The sequence below is a fragment of the Tursiops truncatus genome, chromosome 1, assembly GCF_011762595.2.
Source record: "Tursiops truncatus isolate mTurTru1 chromosome 1, mTurTru1.mat.Y, whole genome shotgun sequence".
NCBI classification, from domain to species: Eukaryota; Metazoa; Chordata; class Mammalia; order Artiodactyla; family Delphinidae; genus Tursiops; species Tursiops truncatus.
In genome coordinates this window covers 166,908,703-166,934,255 of record NC_047034.1, presented here as the reverse complement: position 1 = coordinate 166,934,255, position 25,553 = coordinate 166,908,703, and the positions used below count along the sequence as shown (strand labels likewise).

General features: G+C 38.2%; 1 protein-coding gene across 2 annotated transcripts in view; it reads left to right on the top strand.

Annotated features, from left to right (window-relative positions):
* Window positions 1–18,951, top strand: part of CDC42 (cell division cycle 42) — a 41,430-nt gene extending 22,479 nt beyond the window's left edge. For both annotated transcript variants that reach the window (XM_019938559.3, XM_019938558.3), the window contains exons 3-6: window positions 2,228–2,300; window positions 12,414–12,523; window positions 12,646–12,843; window positions 17,438–18,951. In XM_019938559.3, the coding sequence (XP_019794118.1) occupies window positions 2,228–2,300; window positions 12,414–12,523; window positions 12,646–12,843; window positions 17,438–17,527 (471 nt within the window). In that variant the 3' untranslated portion in view covers window positions 17,528–18,951. The remainder of the gene's footprint in view (window positions 1–2,227; window positions 2,301–12,413; window positions 12,524–12,645; window positions 12,844–17,437) is intronic.
* Window positions 18,952–25,553: the final 6,602 nt, after the last annotated feature.

Below are 25,553 nucleotides of genomic sequence, written 5' to 3'. Positions count from 1 at the left end.
AAAAGGGTTTGCAAGAAGTGCTGGGAGGCAAAACTCCAATAGACAAGATTCTAAAGAGTGGTGGTCTCAGTCTGGAGAAGTATGCCCTACATTTTGGAAAGAGGTGATTTTTTTTGATATCTTGGCCAATGATTAATCAGTGCTTGGAGATCTTCTGGGATGATTTTGGGGGTCTTGTAACTTCAGGGAAAGTAGTATGTGTCTCCACTTATTCTCCTTAGGGAATAGAAGGAAAGCTTATGGAGCTGTTGTCCTAGCAGTAATGGAGCTCCAGACTGGTTTTTAGAGGCACAGAAGACCTGTTTTTCTTATGAGTACATCAATAGAAGAAGCCTTTGGGGATTCTCTCCCACAAATGCTTTTTATCAGCTCCTTGGAAGAGTAGAGGGAAAATGGGAATAACAAAGATACTGAAGTGAGAGAGACAGTTATTCAGAGTAACACTCATTGTGAATGTGTTTGGGGATCCAGTGTTTGTCCCAGGTTGGTTGACCAATCCAGTGGTGTAATTATATTAAACATAGATGTCTATTCTGTGGTGAGAGAGGAGCTAGGGTTGGCCTGGCCTGGCAATAACCACCTCTGTGAAGTGAGCTCTTTTAGGGGTGGGTTATGAAGCACCTATGTATGATTAATATGGAACTAGTATTGTTTGGAAGTAAAAAGGAAGAAAATGTATCATTACTTTAGGTTAATCTTCAGAGATGAGAGCATTTTTAAGAGGGTGACAGGTTAAAGGCTTGGTAATTATGTTAAATTATAATTGAAAGTCTATAATGTCCCAGGGCATATAAAGTGATTGAGGTAGGCCCAGGCTTTTGGAAGAAAAATTAGGTTTCTTTGAGGGGGAGAAATCATATTTTTAAATACGAAATCGTATTTTTGAGTTGGCCCATTTGGGGACATTCATAAGTGAAAGAAGTTCTGAGGTTGAAAGGGACTTTTAGGGGACTTTTAGAGATACATCGATTTTGTAGGTCTTGAGTGAGGGCAACTGTCAGATTATTTGTGTTTCAGTCTCCATTTAAAGTTGTTTTCTTGTAAACATGGTTTCTGAGTCTAGGCTTTCTATTTAAGGAGGGCTTATGGGTGTTTTATGTATGTGTTTGTATGTGGATCTCTGGAAGAGGGTTAGGTATGACTTAAGAAAATAACCTGAATGGTTTGAGAGCTTAACCACATTCTTTACACTTCCTTGTTCTTGTTATCAGGAACTGACTTTCCCTTAACTACCACCTCCCCCAAAGCCCTTGCTTCCAATCCACTCTTGCTTACATTTAAACAAACTCCCAACAACCCACTAAAACATGAACCAGAAAATTAGTGTTAAACAGAGCTGATCTTAAAATGTAACATCCTTCTCCTGGTTGCAAAGCCTTGCTTTTCAATTGTAAATTAATTCAGGAGTCCATGAATTAGTGTTGGGTCTTTTTTCATTTAGCACTGTTAGCTCCCATTTTCACAAATAACTTAGTACAACCAATATTAGTATATACTAAGTTTGTTAATGGGTTTTACAGTCTGTTTACAAATAGTATACCCTATTCACTATCCTTAAGTGTACATAAACACACACACCCCCCTACCTATATACTATCCTTAAGTATACCCAATTCAAAGACGATATCTTAGGTCATGTGATTTGTACCCAATAACATGAGTTTTATTCATGAAGTCCCAACAAATAATCTGCCAGCCGTTTCTTAGACACTTTCCTTGAGTACCTTGAGGGAACCTACATTTCTCTCTAATGGGAATGTTTGCAACAAGGCTGCTCCTGTCTTCAACCCTGAAAGGAAAAAGATTATCATGGATCTAGGAGATTTTAATACTAGATTAAAAGGAAATGGTCTATGAAGAAATAATTTCTTAGAAATCAGGTTGAAAATTGAGGTAAACTTTAAACTACTGTCTCAGAAGTTTCAAACTTGAATAGGATCATCTTGTATAGTCAGGGGACTCTGCTCCTGTGACACCTCTAAGCCTTCTGTGGATTTTTATCCAAGCTGCTGGGGTAGAGCAGACATCCCAGAATACATCTCCTGCCACTTTTTTCTAGAACTATTAGGTCATGGAAGGGCTTAGTTGGCAAGGTTGGTCATATAAGAAAGATGGACTAAGAGATGGTTGAGTCTTGGGAAAGAAACATTGTCTTAGCTTAAGAGTTGTCCTGTCCTGTTTTGACCATCCCCTTGCACACTAACAATGTCATATTTTTATGTTTTAGGTTTTTGACAACTATGCAGTCACAGTTATGATTGGTGGAGAGCCTTATACTCTTGGACTTTTTGATACTGCAGGTGAAAACTTGATGTCTTTTACAATGTTTTGGTCTGTAACTATAACACTTGGTGGTTGTCTTTTTTTGGACATTTGGGAAACTAGAATATTAGCAAACCATTTGCCTTTTGTTAATAGCAGGATTGAATATTATGATGGTCGATGCTTGACCAAGAAGCAGTCCCAGACCTGGAATAGCAAATAGGCATTTGGGGTACCCTGGATGGATGGTGTGGAAGGAGATAAAATAGGATGAGAGCAGAGTACCTTAGACAGGCTGTACTATCACTCTGATATTTGAAGACTTACTTAATATATGTGTCTGCATATTATATGTACAGATAGCTTCTTATATTACACTATAACTTGTTATTGTATACTATATTTGAAAATATTTTGAGGGCAAACCAATAATCTAGCTCACAGTATTGACATTTGTGGTCAACTTTTCAGATTTAAGGAACAGATTTCTTTCTTCCTTAAGTATTCCCAATTTCTCAGTGTTTTTTCCTTGTTTTAACAGTAGCTGCACATCTTCATTTCTGACTTTTCTCTGTTGTTTCTGTTGTCATCAGCTCAGTTAGGCAAAGGAAAAATTCAGAAAGGTATCCTTTTGGTATGTAGGAATCCTAACTTTTTCACTTTTTATGAGTTACCCTCTCACTGTCTGTCAGCTGACATATTGCTCTTATGGAGTGTATCATACTGCCCACTTTAAGGAACTGTCTAGATTCAATTGGGAGGGTGAAATGGAGAGACAATAGTAAACAGTTAAGTTTAGAGACCAGTGGCTTTCTTTATTTTTTTTGATAAAGTTATTTATTTTTATTTTGGGCTGCGTTGGATCTTCATTGCTGCACGCGGGCTTTCTCTAGTTGCGGCGAGCAAAGGCTACTCTTCGTTGCAGTGCACAGGCTTCTCATTGCGGTGGCTTCTCTTGTTGTGGAGCATGGGCTCTAGGCATGCAGGCTCAGTAGTTGCGGCGCACGGGCTTAGTTGCTCCGCGGCATGTGGGATCTTCCCGGGCCAGGGCTCGAACACATGTCCCCTGCATTGGCAGGCGGATTCTTAACCACTGTGCCACCAGGGAAGCCCCAGAGATCAGTGGCTTTCTGATGGTGTTTTAGGCCTTTAAAGTTTTTATGAATTAAAAATTAGGGGTAATGGTATATTAGAGGAAACTTGGAAGATAGACAAAATGAGATAATGACCTACATTTCGTGGTAGGTGAGGGATTTTTTGTGTTTCTGTGTGCCCTTGGAGGCAATCTATATACAGAGAGAAGACAATTTATGGCTACATGGGGTTGAAAATTAATTTAAAATTTTATTTTCAAATTTCAAAGCTTATTTTTATAAACCTTTATGGTTTAATCAGTGTTTAATTTTTTAGCTTTACTGAAGTACAATACAATAGAATTCACTCATTTTAAGTGTTCGGTTTATTTTTGCTGACCATATAGTTGTGTAACCTCCACCATAATCAATATACATCATCCTAAAGAGTTTCCTTTTGCCCTTTATAGTCAGTCCCTTCCCTTGACCTGGCCCTAGGCAACCACATATCTGCTTTCTGTCACTATGATTTTGCTTTTCTAGAATTTCATATCAGTGGAACCATACAGTCTGTAGCCTTTTGTGTTTTACTTCTTTCACTTAGCAAATTTGTTTGAGATTCGTCTATGTTATGTGTATCAGTAGTTTGTTTCTTTTTATTGTTGAGTTGTATTCCAGTCAATGAATATAGCACAGTTTGTTTTATCCATTTACGAGTTGCTGGTTGTTTGGGTTCTAATTTTAAGCTATGATGGATAATGGTGCTATGAACATTTGTATGCAGGTCTTTGTACAGTGTTAGTTTGGGAGTGGGTAAGCCTTTAAGTTTAGTTGCACACTTATTAAATCTTTTATTAAAACAGTCGGTTTTGACAGATTGTTCTCAAGGTGGCCTAGGGTCCTTTAATTAATATTGGTTTATTTAATTTGGATTGGTCAGACTTTAATCCCAGTCAGCCTCATTTACAACTGTTAAATTTCTTCTAACACTTTAGATTGCATTTATAAATTTAATGTATTTACTTTTCTGTTTTGAGCAATTCAGTTTGCTTGACCTGACAAGTGAAACATTTCCAAGTTTTTACATATGTAACTTTAATAAACCTGATAATTTATGATTTTCTGTATTTGTTTTAATTTATCTTAAACAGTATTATTTACAACTTTCATAAAATTGTTAACATTTTCAACAAAAAACCTCAAGATCAGTTACTCAATTACACAGTTTAAATTGGAATCAGAAAACTAATCTATTGTGTTCTTTAACATGGTGATAGTTTTTTAAAAAATAAATAAATTTATTTATTTATTTTTGGCTGCGTTGGGTCTTCGTTGCTGCGTGCAGGCTCTCTCTAGTTGCGGCGAGTGGGGGCTACTCTTCGTTGCGGTGCGCGGGCTTCTCATTGCAGTGGCTTCTCTTATTGTGGAGCATGGGCTCTAGGCAAGCAGGCTTCAGTAGTTGTGGCACGCAGGCTCAGTAGTTGTGGCTCATGGGCTCTAGAGCACAGGCTCAGTAGTTGTGGCACATGGCCTTAGTTGCTCCGCGACATGTGGAATCTTCCTGGACCAGGGCTCAAACCCATGTCCCTTGCATTGACAGGCGGATTCTTAACCATTGTGCCACCAGCAAAGTCCCATGGTGATTGTTTTAAATACTATAGACACTGAGTGTTAAATAAGAATAGGTTATTCCTAAATGTAACTGAAAATTAACAATAATAATGTTGATTTATTTCATCTCTATATTAGATTCTGAATCTTTCTAGGGGTTAAAGGCCATTCACTAAGGAAATTATTTTACTCTACCAGGCAAATTGGGGAGTTTTCACCTCAACTGGTTAAGGTCGCTATAAGCCAGAGATCTTTTTTGACAGGCACTGGAGACCTGGGACTGTAGGCATCCAGATTGAGTCTCCTATCTTTGACATACCTACAAGGAGACTCTGTGTCTTTCTCCAAAGGCCTTAATCTCAGAGTCCTGGTTCAAGTCATGCCATTAACTCAATTTTCTTTCTGCTAAAGCTTTCATCCCCACTGAGATAGCCTCTGACTTCCTTTAACTGTTTGGTTACTTTTAACCTGTTGATTGTGTTATTTTATTTTGAATTCTTTAATTTATTCTTTTTTAAAACCTTTTTAAAATTGAAGTATAATTAATTTACAATGTTGTGTTAATATCAGGTGTACTGCAAAGTGATTCAGTTTTTTATATATATATATATATATATATGTTTTTCTTTTTCAGATTCTTTTCCATTATAGGTTATTACAAGATATTGAATATAGTCGTTTTGAATTCTTTTTATACTATTCCTGTCTTTGGCTGAAACTCTTGTAGATATATTAAAATAATATCACTTAAGACCAGAGATAGGACTCTCCCTCTGTTTCATAGCTTTATTTCTGCCCCTGTGGTCACAACACCAAATTCTGTTTTGTTTTTTTTTAATATTTTTAAATTTATTTGGCTGCGCTGGGTCTTAGTTGTGACTCGCGGGGTCTTTTTAGTTGAGGCATGCGAACTCTTAGTTGCAGCACGTGGGATCTAGTTCCCTGACCAGGGATCAAACCTGGGCCCCCTGCATTGGGAGCACAGAGTCTTAGCCTCTGGACCACCAGGGAAGTCCCCCAAATTCTTGTTTAATGAGTTTCCACAGTTATTTATTTATTTTTTTCATATGTTTTACTATTGTGTATATAGTTCTGTACTTAAATTTTTTCACAATATGTTTATCATAGGCTCTTTTTCATATTGAATAATTCCAATTCCACCACCAATTCCTTTCTATGTCAAAATTAAAAATATTATTCTTTATTATAGAGATTACAGGTTTTGCTTATTACAGGAAAATCAAAATATAGATAAGCTAAAGGAGAAAATGAAAAAGCATCTATATCCAGAGACAATCACATCTTAGTGTATGTCCTAAACAGAGCTCTTCCTATACATTCATTGTATTTATACATAGGAAAAAAAAGGATATTCTTCTCTCTGTACCTGACTTTATCTCTTAAAAGAAAAGCATGGTGATACCTCTCAGTGTTGTACTTGTGTGTCATAGTCTTCATGGTTCCACAGTAGTCCGTTGTGTGGCAGTTCACACCACAATTTGTTTAACTTCTTTTGTTAATATAGGGGTCTGTTTGCAGTTTTCTTTCATGTTATGATCTTTACTACAGAAACATTTTAGTATTTGGACACACATTCTTTTTTGTCACTTTTTGTCTTGATTTAACTTCAGGCTTACAGAAAAGTTGCTAATACAAAGAACTCCTTACCAGATTCACCAATTCTTAACCTTTGTGACATTCTCCAGCTCTATATGCATATTGCTTTTATTTCTACGCCATTTGAGAGTTAGGTTGCATACATCATGGCCTTTTGTTCCTTAATGCTTCACTGTATATTTCTTAAGAGCAAGGATATTCTCTTATAGTGCACTTACCAAATTTAGGAAATTTGACATTATATATAACATTTTAAACTTTAACCTGTAGTCAACTCTCTAATTTTGTCAATTGTCCTAATATTGTCCCTTAGAGCAATTTTTCTTGTATAGGTTCTGACCTAGGATCGCACATTGCATGTAGTTGTCGCTCTCTTTGGTTAGTATCCTTTAGTATGGAACCTCAGCCTTTTATGGTATTGGCATTTTTTTAAGCAAACAGGCCACTTATTTTACAGAATGTTTCTCAGTTTGAGGTTGTCCATTTCCTCATGAGTAGATTCAGGATATTGCATATTTGGTTAGAATACCAGATCAGTAATGTTACGTCCATCTCAGGGTATCACCTTTTGGTAAAAGTAATTCTGATCACTTGATTAAGGTGTTGTCCAGTTTTCCTACTATATGTTTAGAATTTTTCCTTTTATAATTAATAATTAATTGTGAGGAGATACATTAAAATGGTGTAAATATTCTGTTGTCATTAAATAGCACCCCCTCTAGATTTAATAACCATTGACAATTCTTGCCTGAATCAATTTTTCCTACAGTTGTTGCAAAATGGGAATCTAGGTGCTAGATATGCTCATTGCTACAGAGGTCTGGACAGAGATAAGACAGCAAACAGCTGTAACATGCTAGCGACTTGTTCTGCACCACAGTGACTTGTCCTGAATATCATTCATTCAACTAGGGAAGAAAATATTAACACGTTTATTCTGGATAATGAGTTTTTGTTGATACCTCCAATTTAGTCCAACTCAGGCAGTCTTCTTTACCTTCATCAATTCCATATTTTCATCTCCATTTCTTCTATAGTTAGAAGCTAGGTTCCCCAAAAGATGTACCTGTTTTCAGTCCTGCAATACACACAAAATAGTTTCAGAATTGCTATACCATACCACTGTGAAAAACAAATATGTAAGAAGAGTTCAAGATTTGTTTGCAGTAATTTTTTTCTTTGGTCTAATAGCATACACAGTTCCTTGTTCAAAAATTACTTGGATTTGTTATCCCCACCCCCCCCAAAGTGTGGCTATATTATTTGTAATACAGTTGGGTTCATTTATGTTTACATTAAATTTGTTTTTCCCCATTCTCATTTATTTATATATAGTCTTAATTGTTTTCTTAGGTTCAATTTTCAAAAGCTAGCTTCATTTTTAAATTTTAATCATTGTAATCACAGTCAATCATTCCGGGCTTACCATGGTAATAAACAAGAGAAAGGTTGGACTTTGATGCTAGAAAGAGCAGTTAGCTAGATAGTTGACAAGTTGCTTAACTGTGTGGGGCTTAATTACCTTGATATGTAAAATGTTTAAAATATTTTCCTTTTAGAGGTGTTGTGAAGATTCAGTGATAGTTTAATAAAGTGTATACATATGTAAAAACTCAGGAGCTGTGTATTTATGATTCACACACTTTACTATTAAAAAAACCCAGCACAGGGACTGGAATGTGTTTGGTGTACAGCTAATATTATTCTCTTCCTTAGCAGAAGAATATTCAGAACAAGTCATAGTGGTGCACTTTGACCTGGTTTAGCTGATTCTGTTTTTTGTTTGTTGTGTTTTTTAAAAATAAACTCCTTTCATTGAGGTGTTTTCTAGTATCTGGCGACCTTCTGCAGTTACTGATCAATTACATTATCAGGAATGACAACGCTCTCCATAGAGATATTTATAGCTGCTTTGGTCTCTAGTTTAGTGCTACTGTAGAACCTTCCAAAGGCGTTACGACTAAGATTTGAATCTTCAGTAAATTCTGCATTAACATGCAATAGTATAGATTTTTACAGATGTTATACATAACATGGTAGGAATCTCAGGTTCCAGAGTGTCCTCATTTATTTTTGGATTTTTTTTCTTTTATGATATAAAAGGTACGGGATTATTTAGGAGTAAGCTCCATAGCACAGAGGAAGCAGGGATCACTAAGGGCCATTAAATTTTGAGTACTTGCTTGTAGAAAAAATGTTTAGGTTTTAATTTGTAGCGGTAAATTTTGTGAAATCTTTAATTTGTCTTCTTGGGTTTACAATGTCCTACTGGAATTCTCTGAAAGTGTTGTTTTTTAGCAGTATTCTTATTTTTCATACCATGAGATCACTTCAGATTTTTCATATGGACCAGAGCCCTCAGTTCAAACTGACTTAGTTCCTCTTGAATTCAAATTCTGAATATGGAGGAAGGAAAAAAACCAGCAACTCATGAGATGTATCCTTGCTTTTTGTCAAGTATTAGAAGTTAAGTGATGAGCTGGTGTACCGTTAGAGTAGATATAATTTAAGACTTGTAGTCAAAACCTGTCCTACGCAGTAGAGTGAAAATTTCTTGATCATGTTGTGTACCTTAAAGTATGTTAAATGATAGTGCTGCCTCATACTTAGAGGATAGATTTTAGCTGGATAAATTATGCTTGGATATTGAAGAATCTTGCTCATCTAAGGGACCGTACTCATTCTGTTTCCTTAAATGTAGCAATTGTAGCAAATGTAGATGTAAGGTAGCCTACTTTTTGTTTATCGAACAATTTTAATTTTTTTCTCCTTGGGAAAGGAAAAGATTTATAGCTTTGAGGGCTTGTTCATTGCAAGTAAATGGACAGACCAGTACAGCTTTGGATCTAGTGTTAAGAAAGAATGGCTGGGGCTTCCCTGGTGGCGCAGTGGTTGAGAGTCCGCCTGCCGATGCAGGGGACCACGGGTTCGTGCCCCGGTCCGGGAAGATCCAACATGCCGCGGAGCGGCTGGGCCCTTGAGCCATGGCCGCTGAGCCTGCGCGTCCGGAGCCTGTGCTCTGAAATGGGAGAGGCCACAGCAGTGAAAGGCCCGCGTACTGCAAAAAAAAAAAAAAAAAAAAAAAAAGAATGACTGTATTTGTTTTCTGTCACCAGTCCATCTGAATAGAAGGTTGGTTGCATGTAAAACATTGGGCATTTATTTAGATGCCCCTAGTGGTGCTCAGGAATACAGACTTGGATCTGTTTTTGTTGCAGGGGCTGAATGACTAAAAATGAAGCCTTTTCTAGTATGCCAGACTTAATTTTTGTGAAATATATTCCATTTGAATAGGGTCTAGGGCTAAGAAAAGGTATGTGAATGTCTGTACTTTTTACACAGCTTGGTTAACTGTTTTGTTGTCTTATTTTCTACATTTACTTTTTGTTTTGTTGTTTTATTGGAGCTTTGGTTGTGATGCCTCAAAGCTCCAGCTAGCGTTAGAGCTCAGGCAGTTTGAGACAATTGTTAAGAGTTAGGCTGATTTTGTTTTCCCCATTCTTTCTTTTCCAAATCCCTTCTATGTCTACAGTTGTACATTATATTAATAATTTAAGAAGTGAGAATTACACATCTTAGTGCATACCTTTGAATTCCTTTGATTCTAACCCTAGCATATTGCTATAGTAAGTATTCAGTAAATGCTAGAGGTACTGATGGTGGTTTTATTGTTTTGTAATATCTGCTGTTTGGACTTCTCCTTCAACCTTTATTTACTTTCCATAGAGTATTATCCTGACAGTACCTTTATTGTCTACTTATGTTGTATTATTTAAGTGGCAATAAGAATGACATCGTTAATTATCATGTTTTGATAGCTACCCTAAATTCTTGTATTCTCTCTCAATGCTGGCAAAAACAAAACAAAACAAAAAAAATCACTGGCATACAAAATATTTAACTTTCCTTTTTTCCCCTTAAAGTTTTTTTTTTATTGTGGTAAAATAATATAACATAAAATTTACCATTTTAACCATTTTTAGCATACGGTTCAGTGTCATTAATTACTTACCTATTCTTTTATTTGTTTGTTTTTTGGTTTTTTTTTGTTTTGGGCTGTGTGACATGTGGGATCCTAGTTCCCTTACCAGGGATTGAACCTGTGCCCTCTGCAGTGAAAGTGCAGAGTCCCAACCACTGGACCACCAGGGAATTCCCTTTTTGTTTTGTTTCTGTTTGTTTGTTTGTTTGTTTTTTAGGGCTATTCTTTTAATACATAGGATTGTTGTAGCTCACTTTTGAAATTGGACTGTTAAATCCTTCCTCTGTGACTCTTCCCTTCCCTTCACAGTTCTGGAAATGTGTATGGATATTTTAAAACACTTTTTATCTGGCAATAATTTCAAACCTACAGAACGGTTGCAAAAATAGTATCAGGAGCCCACATACATCCTTTAACCAAATTTACCAGTTGTTAATGTTTTACCCTATTTGCTGTATTTTTCTCTTTCAACATATTCATACATAATTTTTTCCCCCTGAACTATTTGAGAGTAAGTTGCCATTTAGCCTTGAATAAGTATGTATTTCCTAAGAGCAGAGACATTTTTGTATAATGGTAATCAACTTAAGGTAATTTAGCATTGATACCATACTCTAATCTAACATCTATATTCCAGTTTTATCAGTTGATCCACGTCCAGTTTTTTCTGCTTTTAGCATAGGACCATGTATTGCATTTAATTGTCATGTCTCTTTAGTTTCTTATAATTTGGATCAGTTCTTCAGCTCTCCTGCCCCCCCCCCCTTTTTTTTTGGTCTTTCATGATGTTTTTATTGAATACAGGCCCAGGAATCCTCTCTCCCTCTTCCCCTTACAAAAATGTTCTTCATTTTGGGTTTGGTCTGTTTCCTCATGATTAGATACAAGTTATGCTATTTTGGTTGGAATACTACCTTAGTGATGTCTTTCTCAGGATATAAATGTAGAGGCATATGATACTCATCTGCCACTCATTGGTGATGGCAATCTAGATCACTCAGTCAAGGTGATGTTGTTTCTTCACAATGTAGTTACGTTCTTCCCCTTGTGGTTTATTAATAATCTTTAAGACCATACAAATATTCTCCTTTTCACCAGAGTTTCCTCCATATTGATTTAGCATCCATTGATTCTTGTTGAATTTTTTTCTGTGTGTTTTCAGTTTCAGGTAGTGGTCTTACATGTACACATTAACTAAACATGTGAATCTGCTTTGGTAGTCATGGGCAGTGGATTTTGTCAGCTGGGTTTCATTGAGATTTTTCTTCCCTTAGATAGTTTCACTGTGATTGTTTCTTAATCAGATAGGAGTAGATTTGATTTTTAACTATTTCTATAGCAACAGTTTATTTTTGTTACATTATTGTTTGGTTGCTAGTAGACACAAAGATTGAAAACTACAAATCAGTAACAAAGCAAATAATTAATACATAACAAATTCATTGCTGTTCTAAGGACCTGAAATTTTTTTTTGGTTTTTGGTTTTGCTTTTCTTTACTGATGTGTAGTTGACTTACAATATTATATTAGTTTCAGCTGTATAACAGTTATTTGATATTTTTATATATTACACATCATACAAAGTTATTATAATATTATTGACTGTATTCCCTGTGCTGTACATTACATCCCTGTGACTTATTTATTTTATAACTGATAGTTTGTACCTTTTAACTAGAATTAGCTGAGTGAGAATATTGCTCAAATATTCTATTACAAAGCCATATATTTTGTTAAATAAGTTGCCTTCTTATTAATGATAAATGTGCTGTTAGCTGCATGCTTAGTCTGTTGACTGATTTGTGATTTTAATGCTATGAGGGCACCAAGATTCAGTTGCTGATTTCTCCAGTTTTTTTTCCCCTTAGGGCAAGAGGATTATGACAGATTACGACCGCTGAGTTATCCACAAACAGATGTATTTCTAGTCTGTTTTTCAGTGGTCTCTCCATCCTCATTCGAAAATGTGAAAGAAAAGGTGAGTTAGTCAGATATTCTTGTCCTGAAAAAAAGGTTGTCATAGAACTTCTGTTGATTGTAAATAGCTTTGGAGGCTTGTGGATTAATGCAGGTGTATTTTTTAAAATATCTTTTCTCTAGTGGGTGCCTGAGATAACTCACCACTGTCCAAAGACTCCTTTCTTGCTTGTTGGGACCCAGATTGATCTCAGAGATGACCCCTCTACTATTGAGAAACTTGCCAAGAATAAACAGAAGCCTATCACCCCAGAGACTGCTGAAAAACTGGCCCGTGACCTGAAGGCTGTCAAGTATGTGGAGTGTTCTGCACTTACACAGGTGAGGACTGTGGAACCCCACGTTTATTTACAGTGGAGTGGTTTCGAGCAGCAGTAGGATTCAGGGCTTATTTCTGACAGCGGTCTGCAGTGCTCAAGAAAGCTGCCCAGGAAGACTGTGACCAGCTTCACAGTATATATTCTTTTGTTAGAGGTCTCTGTTTTTATGGAGAAAATTATTAGTTTCTAAATAAAGCTCTTGTGTTGGTGAGTTCCCACGTTTTACTGAATCATTTGTAGTGGTCAGGGATTGTGTTAAAAACAAAAATTAACGGAAAGGTCCAGATTAGCACACACTTACAAGAATCTGTGAATGATTCCCCTCCCTCCCCCCCCAAACTTAAAATCTCATCTAAATAAATCTGATTTTTTATCAGTACTGACAATTGATGGTATACTGTTTCTGGGGTAATTCAACTGGGATAGGGAATTGGTTGTAATCATTGAGACTTTCATGTCAGAGAAAGCTACCTAGGCCATTTCTCAAGCATGCCTTTATATAGTGTCACTATTCTTATGTTTTTGGAGGCATTCCTTCTTTATGCAGTCCTCTTTTCTTTCTGAACGATTTAATTGGAACTCTTCTCATAGTTTGATGGGAAACTTCAGATTCTGAGGACAGGGAGCAGTGTTAGGGTATTTAGAGTGAGAGTTATAAGTGACCTGTGTGATTTCATTTTCTCTACCTTCATGGTATCACCAACCAGTTCTCCCCTCTGAGTACTGTTCTGGGGACCAAAGGAAAATATTATGTAAATAATTAGCACAGAACTCTTTTATTCTACTTTGACATTTGAACAATGAGCAAACACGCCTAAATAAAATAAGGCAAGACTGAAGGGTGGAGATTTCTTATAATTACATGAAATTCACATATTTCTCATGCTACTTTTTCAGGTAATTTTTCTTTTTTATGAAGTTTGAAAAAAAACATGTACTAAGTATATAGTGTGTAGCATGTAGACATAATTTAATAATCTCCAGTTTAGCCCTGGGTTGGATGTGCAAAGATAAAATTTTTTTTCTTAGCTGGATATTTCACAGGATGACTTCAAGGGCTAATTTCTTCTCCCAAACCCAGTTTTCCTTGGCAGTTTAGTCCTGTTGTATTGCTATTGCAGATATGTAAAAGTTGAGAAGATTTTACATCTTCTCACATGTAGCACTAACTGAGATTTTTTTTAAATGCCTGATGCTTTTGTGTTTTGATACCATCCCCAGAAAAGTGTGTGTGTGTGTGTGTGTGTGTATTGAAGAAGGATGTGTGTGGAACATTTGAGTCAGATAACTGTTACATATCCCCATTCTCTAAATACAGGTTGCTTTGGGGGGAAATGGAGGCAAGTAGGCCATGTGGATCCAATTTTAGGTCACTAGTGAAGCTTATTTTAGAGAATTGGATGCTTCCATGTAAAGTTTTTTACAGTATTGAACAGGTTTATATAGTAAGTCACTTTCCAGAGAACAGAAATTTGAAAAGGTCTTAGCAACTACATTTTTCTTACCAGATTTTGAAGTTTGGAGAAATCAAAAGAGAAGATAGAAAATGGGGTCCCTGGGTACTGTTTGGGAGCTATAATTTTTTAGGATTCCAGATTCTGTTTGTTGGTTCCTTTAAAACTGAGCTTTTAATATAATCAGATAGTGTGATTAAAGCAGGGGTTAGTTTTGTCTTGTAGGGGATTAATTGATCTTTGTCAATAAGCAAGAAAGTATTTGCTTCTTATTAAGGGATGCCCTGGTTTCTGATTGTCGTCCTCCTCTTTTTTCCCTTATAAAATTTATTTTTCTTTCTATCTTCCCTCCTTCCTTTTATGTTTGACAACCAGAGTTTGCTCCTAGATGTGTAGAAAGAATTTCAGAGGAACTTTAACTTTCATCATTTCTACTTTGTAAAAGACACAGAAGGAAGGAAACTTTTTAACCTCTTTGCCTCTTTCCAAGTGCTTACTGTTATTTCTCATTTATTTTGTCCCTAGTGGAATGTGTGAGTGCCAGTTCTCGAGGCTTCTGTGGTGGGGGGAGGGCAAGGTGGGGGCGGCTGGGGTAATCTGGGCCTGGCGCTCCTTTTCGGAGCCGTGCTCTGGGGCTTTGGGGAATGGTTTTACTTGGGATCCAACTGACCTAAAGAACATGTGGAACTTCTTTGGGAGGTATACCTGTGGCTGCAGATTTAGGTGAGTTTAGGTGAGTCTGTAGACCTGGTACCAGTACTACTGAGTCGCACTGTCACGCTGGAGTTCTGGCTGAGGTGTAAGTGTATTTCTGCATCTTAATCCCTGTAGATCTGAGAATATTCTTTGTTTTTCACTCCATGCTTTATGCTCTGATAACCATGCGGACATCTAAAAGCATTGGACTGCTTGCTAAAATTCATTCTAGGACCCTGTTCTTTGTTTTCCTATTGGGTGGTGGTTACTTGCTCTAATAACATTACTGAATAACTGAGGTGTATGCTGTTTCTAGAGTCTGTTGTTTAAACTTCTCCCAGTTGGTACTGCTGAACAATTAACACTTTTTCTAAGTGTCTGAACCTTTTGTTCTGGGAAACTGGTTTACTCTGAAATCCTGATTAATCCCATCCAGATATGTCATTGGATCTAGAAACATGTAGCATGCCTGTTAGCCTGCTATTTGTGTCCTTCAGTTATTCAGGGGATGAATTCACAGAAGCCTGCAGTTGTAGTAGGTGTAGTTCCAAAATGTGTGTGCCATTCTTGTCATTAGAAGTACTAGGGAATTCTGCAAGGCCTAATTATTCACTGCATGTATCTTGTGCTTACATATCCATTCCTCTCCTCTGGCATTATTTTCATTAAAATGTTGTAATTTAGATTTCAAAGTGTGATTGTTATAGAAGTCAACATATGGCATTTTCACAAAAATTGCTTTCTTGCTCAGTTAACCTTTTTTGAGGTAAGAAATTTGTTCTGTTATTTACTGTCTTGCTAATGGGCTTAAGATCTAGCTTTCTGGCAGTTATTTTTCTTAAGGCACATTGCTTCTGTGAATTCAGCCCAGTTAATCCAGACTGCTGTTGTATCTGCTGGTCTTTCTAATCCTCTAACCTGGCTGCTATTCTCTCTCCTCCCCTCTGTCTTGTAGAGAGGTCTGAAGAATGTGTTTGATGAGGCTATCCTAGCTGCCCTCGAGCCTCCGGAAACTCAACCCAAAAGGAAGTGCTGTATATTCTAAACTGTTTTCTCCTTCCCCTCTTTGCTGCTGCTTCCTGTCCCACTACTGTAGAAAGATCGTTTAAAAACAAAGGAATAAAACTATCCTGTTTGAAAGCCTCTGCGTCTTTTTACTCACCACCTTAGAGCAACCTCTGTATTAGTTTTTGATCAAGAATGCAATATCTTATAGAATATTTTTTGTGATCAGTAGTCAAGTTGGACTTGTTTAACTTTCTGCTGCTTGAGTTGCCTGATGCTCAGAGCTGTTTGGTTTGGATTACTATTGCAAAAGGGAACTTGGTCTGGCATTAAGAATGTCCTCTTGGAGAAAATAAGAAGAGTTTAACACTTCTAGATCTTAGTTCTAGATGGAGAAAATAACACAAACATCATTTTACTCTTACGATCAATTGTTAATTGTAATTGCATGACAAAATTTATGGAAAAAGGGTGACCTGCTAGTACAGTGTAATGGGGAAGGGAGGATTCTTTTCTGGTTTTCCTTTGTGTAGTGAAACTTTGTGTTGCTATTGCTTTGGCTGTCTGTGCTGTAGTGGAGTATTTGTCAGTCTGGGTGGGAAAGATAATTGATGTACCTGCTACTGCTTTATGAGATCATTTGTTACATTATCTTTTAAGAGTAGCATCCATTTTAACAGTTGACTTAAGGTTTGTTAATGTTGAGATGTAAAGCTGCCATCTTTATATTTTCCTGCTTCTGATTTTATTGTTGTGAGGGAAACATACAATTATGGTTACCTTCAAATTTTGAAATTAAAAATATACAATTGTTTGTATAAATGCCTGATGAAACTTTATTCCTGTTGCACTGACTGGCTTTAGTGTTACATATGTATCAGGTACCCACATTTTTGCTTCCTTGAATCCCCTTGGCTCTAATTGGTGGGATAAAGGGAGTTTAGAGTGACTATTTTTGATGCAGCTACTGTAATCGCTCTCTCCATCTTTGCCTGCGCCTTCCATATGATAAGGATGCCACTGCCCGGTGCCCAGCCTCTCAGTCCTGTTCCATATCCAGCTGTTTCATTCGAATGCAGAGCTGCTTACTTGTTTTTATGTAAAATGTTCCAGCAGCATACTACAAAACTCATATTGAATGAGCAAATGACATGTGCTTGTTCGCTTCTTGTGACATACATTGGTCTGCAGAAAGCTTTCTCAAAGGACCACTGTCTCACTCATGAATATCTGCTCCTCTCCTCCTGAATTGCTGGATCCTTCCAGTGCCCTGCCTGGACAAAACTTGGTGAAGTGAGATGATTGTGTTGAGATTCAGGGTTGTTTTTAATGTTTCGTTATTTGCCAACTCCTGGGGGTTTGAATGTTTTAAATTTGATCCTCAACTGTATTATACTGAATATCAGACTGCCCATTTTTTTTCTTTCTACCCCTTTTCAGAAAGGCCTAAAGAATGTATTTGATGAAGCAATATTGGCTGCCCTGGAGCCTCCAGAACCGAAGAAGAGCCGCAGGTGTGTGCTGCTATGAACGTCTCTCCAGAGCCCTTTCTGCACAGCTGGTGTCGGCATCATACTAAAAGCAATGTTTAAATCAAACTAAAGATTAAAAATTAAAATTCGTTTTTGCAATAATGACAAATGCCCTGCACCTACCCACATGCACTCGTGTGAGACAAGGCCCATAGGTATGGCCCCCTTCCCCCTCTCAGTACTAGTTAATTTTGAGTAATTGTGTATTGTCAGAAAAGTGATCAGTACTAGTTTTTGTTTTGTTGTTTCAAAAAAATTATTATTATTTTTTTTTGTTTAAAAGCAAGGCATGCTTGTGATGACTCTGTAACAGACTAATTTGGTTGTTGAAGCTGTTTCCGGGTTCCACTCTGGCGAGTAATCTGGGATATCTAGTTTTCTTTTTTCTTTTCTTTTTTTTGGGGGGCGGGGGAGTGTGTGTGGGATTTGTTTTTATTTAGTCATGTTTTTTAAATTCATTAACCATTGGACAGCCCTTAAGGGGAGGAGGATAGATTGATTCCACATTCCACTTCCTAGATCTAGTTTAGAAAACGTGTTCCCCACCTGGTGCTCTTAGGAAGGAGTATAGTAAACGCCTCATTTAATAATATACTCCTTTTTGAAAGTTGCCTTTTCTCTCCACCCTTGAGTAGGTCCAGTATTTGATGAAACTCATGAAAGTGGGTGGAACCTGTCTTGCCCCTCCTCTTTTCTAGGATGCACTATATATGTGACTGTGACTCTCAAGGAAATTTGTTTGCCATTTGCTGATTTTTTTTGAAGTTAATTTCTAACTTCTTTCACTGATAAATGAAGAAAAGTATTGCACCTTTTGAAATACACCAAATGGATTGAGTACGTAATTAAAAAACATTTTTTTTCCCTGTCAGTCATTGTCTTAATATGCTTAGCATAGATGTGCAGCTTAATAGTGTATGATACAGTGTTCCTAGAACACAGCTGAAGACCTGGTATATAGAGGAAATCCGAGGGGTGGTGCTAGAAGACAGATGTCTATGGGATGATTCACATCCTCTTTCAAGTTATGAGGATGGAGACCTGCTTCATTAAGAAGCTGGGGGTGGGGTGGGGTAGGGTGGGGGTGGGGAGAACATTTAACAACATGGGGACCAGTCAGGGAAATCCTCTTATTTCTGTTTTGCATATGAGGAACGCTAGAGCAGCCAGGTGAGGCTCTCTAGTTTAATAAAAATCCTGGGGAGAGTCTTATGAAGACTCTTCATAAGTGTTAATAGGGATTTTATCAGCTTATTTTGGTTGCAGTTTCCAAGTCTTAAAAATGTTAGGTAATCTTCCCCACCTTCCCCAAATCCTACTTCTTGTAGATTTCATTAGTGTTGAACCAATGCTTTCTCATGTCTGAATTCTTTGTATATGCATTCTTTTCAGATGTATTAAACAAACAAACAAAAAAACCCATTACAAGTCAGCCTGGGGGTTGTTATTTTCCCTCCGCCTCTTAATTTTTAGATATTTAGGAATGGGAACTTGACTCTTATTGATATCAATTTCTAACAGATTTCAAGATAAAGATTTAGAGCACAAAGGTTTAATGTACTTTGTTTTGTGGAATTCAGTTTGAGATTTTTTTTCCCCTCACATTCAGGTTTGTGCCTTCTCCCCTAAGTTTGGCAGGTCGCCTACAGACTCCTCTTTAATACCAAGTGGGTTCATAACAGTTCTTAGTGAAGAAATGTTCTGGAAGCTCACTGCTCATGTTTTTGGAAGGAAATGGCAGCATACTTCCAAATCCATCCATCAGTTGGAAAGCAGCCATTTTTCTCCAAGTTTTCTGTATCAGTGGTTTTCAAACTTTGCTGCTTTAGTAGAGTGGAGCTTGAGCAGTGGGTTATTTAAAAGCTTTCCAGGTATTTACATTATGCAGCCAAGTTTGAGAACTACTGCTCCTAGGTTGTTAACCTCAAACTGCTTCTAAAAGATTCCAGATTCTGTGCTTTGAATCTGAATATGGGACACATTTTCTGTAGGTGACAAGAATGATTCATTTCCCTTAAGGGCATTATACTGATCTGTATGAGAGTCTTAGAAACTAAGGACTGTTAATCCAGTTAATAAGGTTGATACAATGTATAGCCTCATTTTGATAGTTTTCTATATGGAGTCATGTTTGACTTGATTCCATACTGTGCTAGAACTAAGCTGGGCTGATCGGGAATGGGTTAGGAAGAGGCAAATCTAAGCTTTGCTGTTTTAACGAATGTATCTTATTCCTTGTTGACCATACCAGGGAGAGACACCTGGATCATGTTATGAGACTGAGGGGAGCAGAAACTGTGTATGTGTATCCCTAGTTCTTAGTACAGTGGCATATAGGTCCATCCTGATTATTGCTGTAGCCCTGGCCTAGAGCAGTGTTTGACACATAAGAAATGACTCTAAAAATAGTCATTGGATGGGTACATGTTTTCAAGAATGAATAAATGAAATAAAGCAGGTTACATGGTTGTGTTGATGAATTATCCACACGTCAGAAGAGCAGTGGTGACAAGAGGATTGATTGAAGCTAACATTGTTTTCTAATTAAATATTTTCAATTTGATTTACACATATCAGATGAACATGGGTGGCAAATGGATGAAGCTAACATTGTTTTCTGTTTAAATATTGTTTTCTATTTGACTTAACAGACTTGTCTGTTATCTTTGGCTTAGTGAGTGATACTGCCCAGGGAGTGTGATCTAGGGATTGGAAAAGCGCTATTTTGAAACAGGCCTTAGCAGATTTAGCTTATGGCAAAATTTACAGTATCTAGGCTAATACAACGCCAGTACATCACTGTTTTTCTAAAATACCCATGTTTTACTGAAGGTCTTAGAAATAGGCATCCTTTGAGCTGGATTTTTTTTTTTTTTTTTCTTTTTGGCTGTGCCATGTGGATTGTGGGATCTTAGTTCCCCGACCAGGGATCAAACCCAGGCCCCTAACAGTGAAAGAGCCGGGTTCTAACCGCTGGACTGCCAGGGAATTCCCTTTCAGTTGGATTTTATGCCAGTAGAGGGAATATATTCTAAGGGGAAGAAAGGATTGATTGTGGAATCTAAGAAATGATTGCAATATTCCTTTATTCTGAGGTGTATTTTTCCTTTCTTGGGGGGCTCATTTTCATAGTATGATCAGAATACCTCTTAAAATTTGTGTATACATTTAATGTGGTGCTTTTTTTTTTTTGGTTCCGAAAAACTGTTGTTAAATCATTGGTGTCTTATTGGTATCTTCATAATACCTTCATAGAATGGATAAAATAATACTTTTTCTTCATTATTAGGTTTGGACTATTTTCTTTTTTTCCTTCTCCCATTTTGATGTTGTTAGTGGTTATTGGGGTGCTGAGTGCTAAGAAACTGGTATACGAGGACCCTGCTTCTTGAGGTTTGGAACTTAGCCTCCGCTGGGTACAGCTAACATACACTACAAATTTGGTATATAACAGTCTGGGGAAGGGACGGTATTTCACCAAGAAGTAGCAACTCCATTATCTTTCAGAAAGGGCTGAGCTCTTCATGGTTAGTGTATCTGAATAATATGTGAGGGGAGTATCTTTAAATCACATTCCTAATTTAGCTCTCATTGTTTTCTGTAAGACTTACCCAGGTTCCCCGAACTTCAGAGCATGGTGATTTAACTACATAGCTCAACAGAAGACCTCATCTTAATATTTTCTTTCCAGGGCTGTTACAATACTTTATGTATTACTTTGAGTTTTTTCTGAAGAGCCCCTCCTCTTTTTAAAAAACATTTTATTAGCTATTGCTACAGTAATGTTGCATTACAAACCACCCTAACACTCAAGCGGCTTACTCCAACAAGCATTTATTTTTCTTGCTGAGGGGTCAGTTGGGCTTTGCCTCCAGGCTTCAGATTAGGCTCAGGTTGGCTTCATGTTTCTCATTCTGGAGCCTGGCTCCAGAGAGCAGTGCCTTCCTGAGAGGACTTCATGTGGTGAGCCAAAGGGGGTACAAGGTCAAGCACATTTGAAATTTCTCACGTTCCATTGCCCAGAGGATTCCACATAGCCAAGCCCAAAGTCTGCCACTCATATATTCATTCCCTCATATTTAGTAAATTCAAAAATAGGTTTGAGCTCATTTTAAAAAAGGAAAATAGGGCTTCCCTGGTGGCGCAGTGGTTGAGAGTCCGCCTGCCGATGCAGGGGACGCGGGTTCGTGCCCCGGTCCGGGAAGATCCCACATGCTGTGGAGCGGCTGGGCCCGTGAGCCGTGGCCGCTGAGCCTGCGAGTCCGGAGCCTGTGCTCCGCAACGGGAGAGGCCACAACAGTGAGAGGCCAGCGTACCGCCCAAAAAAAAAAAAAAAGGAAAATAATGGAGATAGGGTCTGGGCATCACAATTTTTTTCAAATTTTTTTTTGTAGGAGCATCACTTCTTTTTGTGTGTGTGTGTGTGTGTGTGTGTGTATGTGTTACCCGGGCCTCTCACTGTTGTGGCCTCTCCCATTGCGGTGCACAGGCTCAGCGGCCATGGCCTACGGGCCCAGCCGCTCCGCGGCATGTGGGATCTTCCCAGACCGGGGCACGAACCCGCGTCCCCTGCATCGGCAGGCGGACTCCCAACCACTGCACCACCAGGGAAGCCCAGAGCATCACTTCTTTAAAGCTCATCAGATATTTTAATATACCCCCAGGTTTGAAAACTGTGGCACTACATGATCTCTTAAGGTTTCATTTATGTCTGACATGAATTTTAGAGTAATTTTGGGCTACAAATCTTTACAGCATTTTTCCTTTGAGGAGGAGGTTTTCCAAACCAGCATTCAGTTCTTACCCTTAATCAGAAAGAGGGTTTACAAAATTCATAGTCATATGGTTTTACTGGACTGGCACTGAGATAGTTTGGGCAGTCACCTAAGTAATTAAATTACTTAGGCAGCAATTTGAGAAGGGGGCAGGTATTTGAGTTGTTGAGTTCAGCTAAGGTTTTCTAAGTCAAAGCTAGAATGTAGAGGAAGGCTGTATTTCCCTGATAACTTCAAGACAAGTGTACTATACAGATTTCACTGGAGATGGATATCCTCTTCACTCGTCCCAGGAATATTCTAATTCATCTGCAGAGAGTACACAGGTCCAAATTCCAAAGTGTAAGTTAGTGCTAGAAATGAGTATGAAATTGAAGTTATTCCAACAGACTAAATTGGACTTCTAGGAGATGAAATCTCTTGCTAAGTTAAAAACAAGGTCACTTTGTTTCTCTGCTGCAGATCCCCAACGCCACACACACCCTGGTTATTTTTCAGACCTTTGGGCAGGGTGTGAGCCAGTGTCACGTGGCTTTATTTCCTCCTCTTTCTCGTCAGTGAGTATAGTTCCAGGTGGATTGATTTTTTTTTTTGAAGTCTGACTAAACAGAGAGTTGCTTCGTTGTATTAGCCTCATACTGATGCATTAATATTTGATTGGATGGGGTCTTAGTTTCTGTGTCTTGGTTTGTCGTTTAGCTGTAGTTGATGCAGTCATGTGACCAGTCTTCTCAGAGGCAGGAACTGGAGCAGAGGACCTGTGTGGTTTTGCAAATGTTCAGTGCTTTTGAGCCATAAGCTCTGAACTGGAAATTCTTAACTCCCTGATAATGGGCTATTGGGTATTGGGGCATACCCTCACAAAAGTGGGGAAACTTGTGCCTGTATCGAGCTATCTCTTTCTTCTTTTAAACAGTTTATTGAGCTACTTTTTTAAAAAAATAAATTTCTATATTTTATAATTTATTTTTGGCTGCGTTGGGTCTTCGTTGCTATGCACGGGCTTTCTCAAGTTGTGGCGAGCAGGGGCTACTCTTCGTTGCTGTGCACGGGCTTCTCATTGCAGTGGCTTCTCTTGTTGCAGAGCACGGGTTCAGCAGTTGTGGCGTGCGGGCTCAGCAGTGGTGGTCGCGGGCTCTAGAGCGCAGTATTGAGCTAGTTTGAAATCCGGCCCCACTGTTCTCTCTTTCCCAGTGAGCTAGCCCATGAACTTCTTGGACTGTTGAGATTACCTCCACCTAGTGGTGAGTCTAAGTTAGAACTGCCAGTTGACTCCGGGGTGCTCTTTATCTAATATCTGAACACCATTCTTTATGTGGGTGTTTCGTTCGTATGTTTTTGTTTTATTTATTTATTTGTTGTGGGTTTTTTTTTTTTTTGGCCGCACTGTGCAGCATGGGGGATCTTAGTTCCCTGACCGGGGATCAAACCCGTGCCCCCTGCAGTGGAAGCGTGGAGCCCTAACCACTGGACTGCCAGGGGATTCCCCATGTGGGGTCTTGATGGCAGAGGGTAGGGAGAAAGGAATATTGGCTGAGCAAATTCACTTGTGGACTAGGGGGATTTCTGAATTATCTAGGAGAGGTTAAGAGTCAGAGAATTTGTAGTCAGTCAAAATATAAAAATCCAATGTGCTGTAGGGAAATAATTGCCCCAAGTTATAACTCTGGCCTTATTAGCTGTGTGATCTTGGATAAGTCAGTGAATGTCCCTAAGCTACACTTGCTTCATCTGTAAATAGGAATAATGCTAATTTCTACGTCTTGGGGGTGAGTGTGAGGATTAAATGATATCATATATGTGAACATGTTTCGTAAACAAAGAAATGCAATGCAAATATTAACAGCTACCAGATTTGCTTTGCAATGGGAAGAATTTAGGTTTGTGTGAGGAAGTACTTACTAACATCATTGTGACATGCTACTGGGTGTATTTGGAGATTTTGTGTTTTAGTAATTATAGGAGTACAGATTCACTATTTATAGAGCTAGGATGGTAGAGCTCAAGGTAATTCAGAGCTTTCTATAAGAAGAACCCAAGACCCAGAGATGGGGTTTCTCCCAAGCTTTTTAATTGCATAGAAGTACTTCATGTGCATAGTACGTTGTATCCAAAGAGCTTTAGATGCTTCATCTCTGAAATTGCTTTCTTTCCAGAACCCCTGGGAGGCAGGGAAACAAAAAAACCCTCTGACGATCAGGTCAGCTGTGCAGTTTCCCCTGTGTCCCAGAATTACCAGGACTGTTGTCTCAGGTTGGCCAAACCCCTGAAGCTAGCATGAGGATCTTGCTGGTCCGAGCCAGTTTGTGAACATCAAGGGATAAGAACTGTTCAGAAAACATTATTATGTTAAGAACCACAAATCTCTCCACTGCTTTTGTTTTGTGCAATGTCAATTTTACATGTTTATTTAGTACTAAGAGGTCCTCTGTTAGATAGCAAGGTGGATGAGAGTGGTTCTAATAAGAATGAAGAAAGTAAGGGAGGGTAACAGAACATACCAGGAAGAAAAGTCACATTTAGCTGTGTGTGTATGTTGTTGGTGAGAGGAAGGGAGGGTGGTGAAAGTAAATCAGGAAAGGCTTCTTGAAAAAGGTGAAAGGTGGGTCTGATTTAGACATGCGGAGATATATAGGGGTGGAGGTGGGGTCAGGTGGATGAGTATGGATTTCTGGGTGGCTGGAAAGTGAACAAAGATGAGAGATACCTGGTGTGTTCGGGGAGTAGTCAGGAGCCCTGTTGAGGGATAGGTGTAGTATGAAGAAAGATAGCTCTTAGGGACCCCCATAAACAAATGAGTGAGTTAAAGAGGGAACGTTAACCACACTCGGGGAGGGCTCAGCTCTAATTATTGAGGTTCATGGAAGAAAGGAGCATATTCTTTGGTAAAAGAATGGCTATGTTTATTGAGTACTTTCTGTGTGCTTTGCACTGTGTTGAACCCACAGTATTATCACATTTAGTACTCAAAACAGCCCTCTGGGATTTATGCTACAAGTAACTTTGTTTATAGATAAGGACTCTGAGACTTCATGATTGCTTAATATCTCCAACCAGAATTGGAACTCAGGTCTGATTCTGGAACCTGTGTGCTTATCCATATGTATCTTGTTGTGAAAATAAAATGTATGTGACGAAGTACAAAGCTGAAAAGTATAGTTTAAGCATGGTATAATGCTGAGGGCAAGCATAGCTGTATAAAAGCCTTCCTCTACACTGGCAGCTTAATTGGGTAGGACCTTTTTGGGG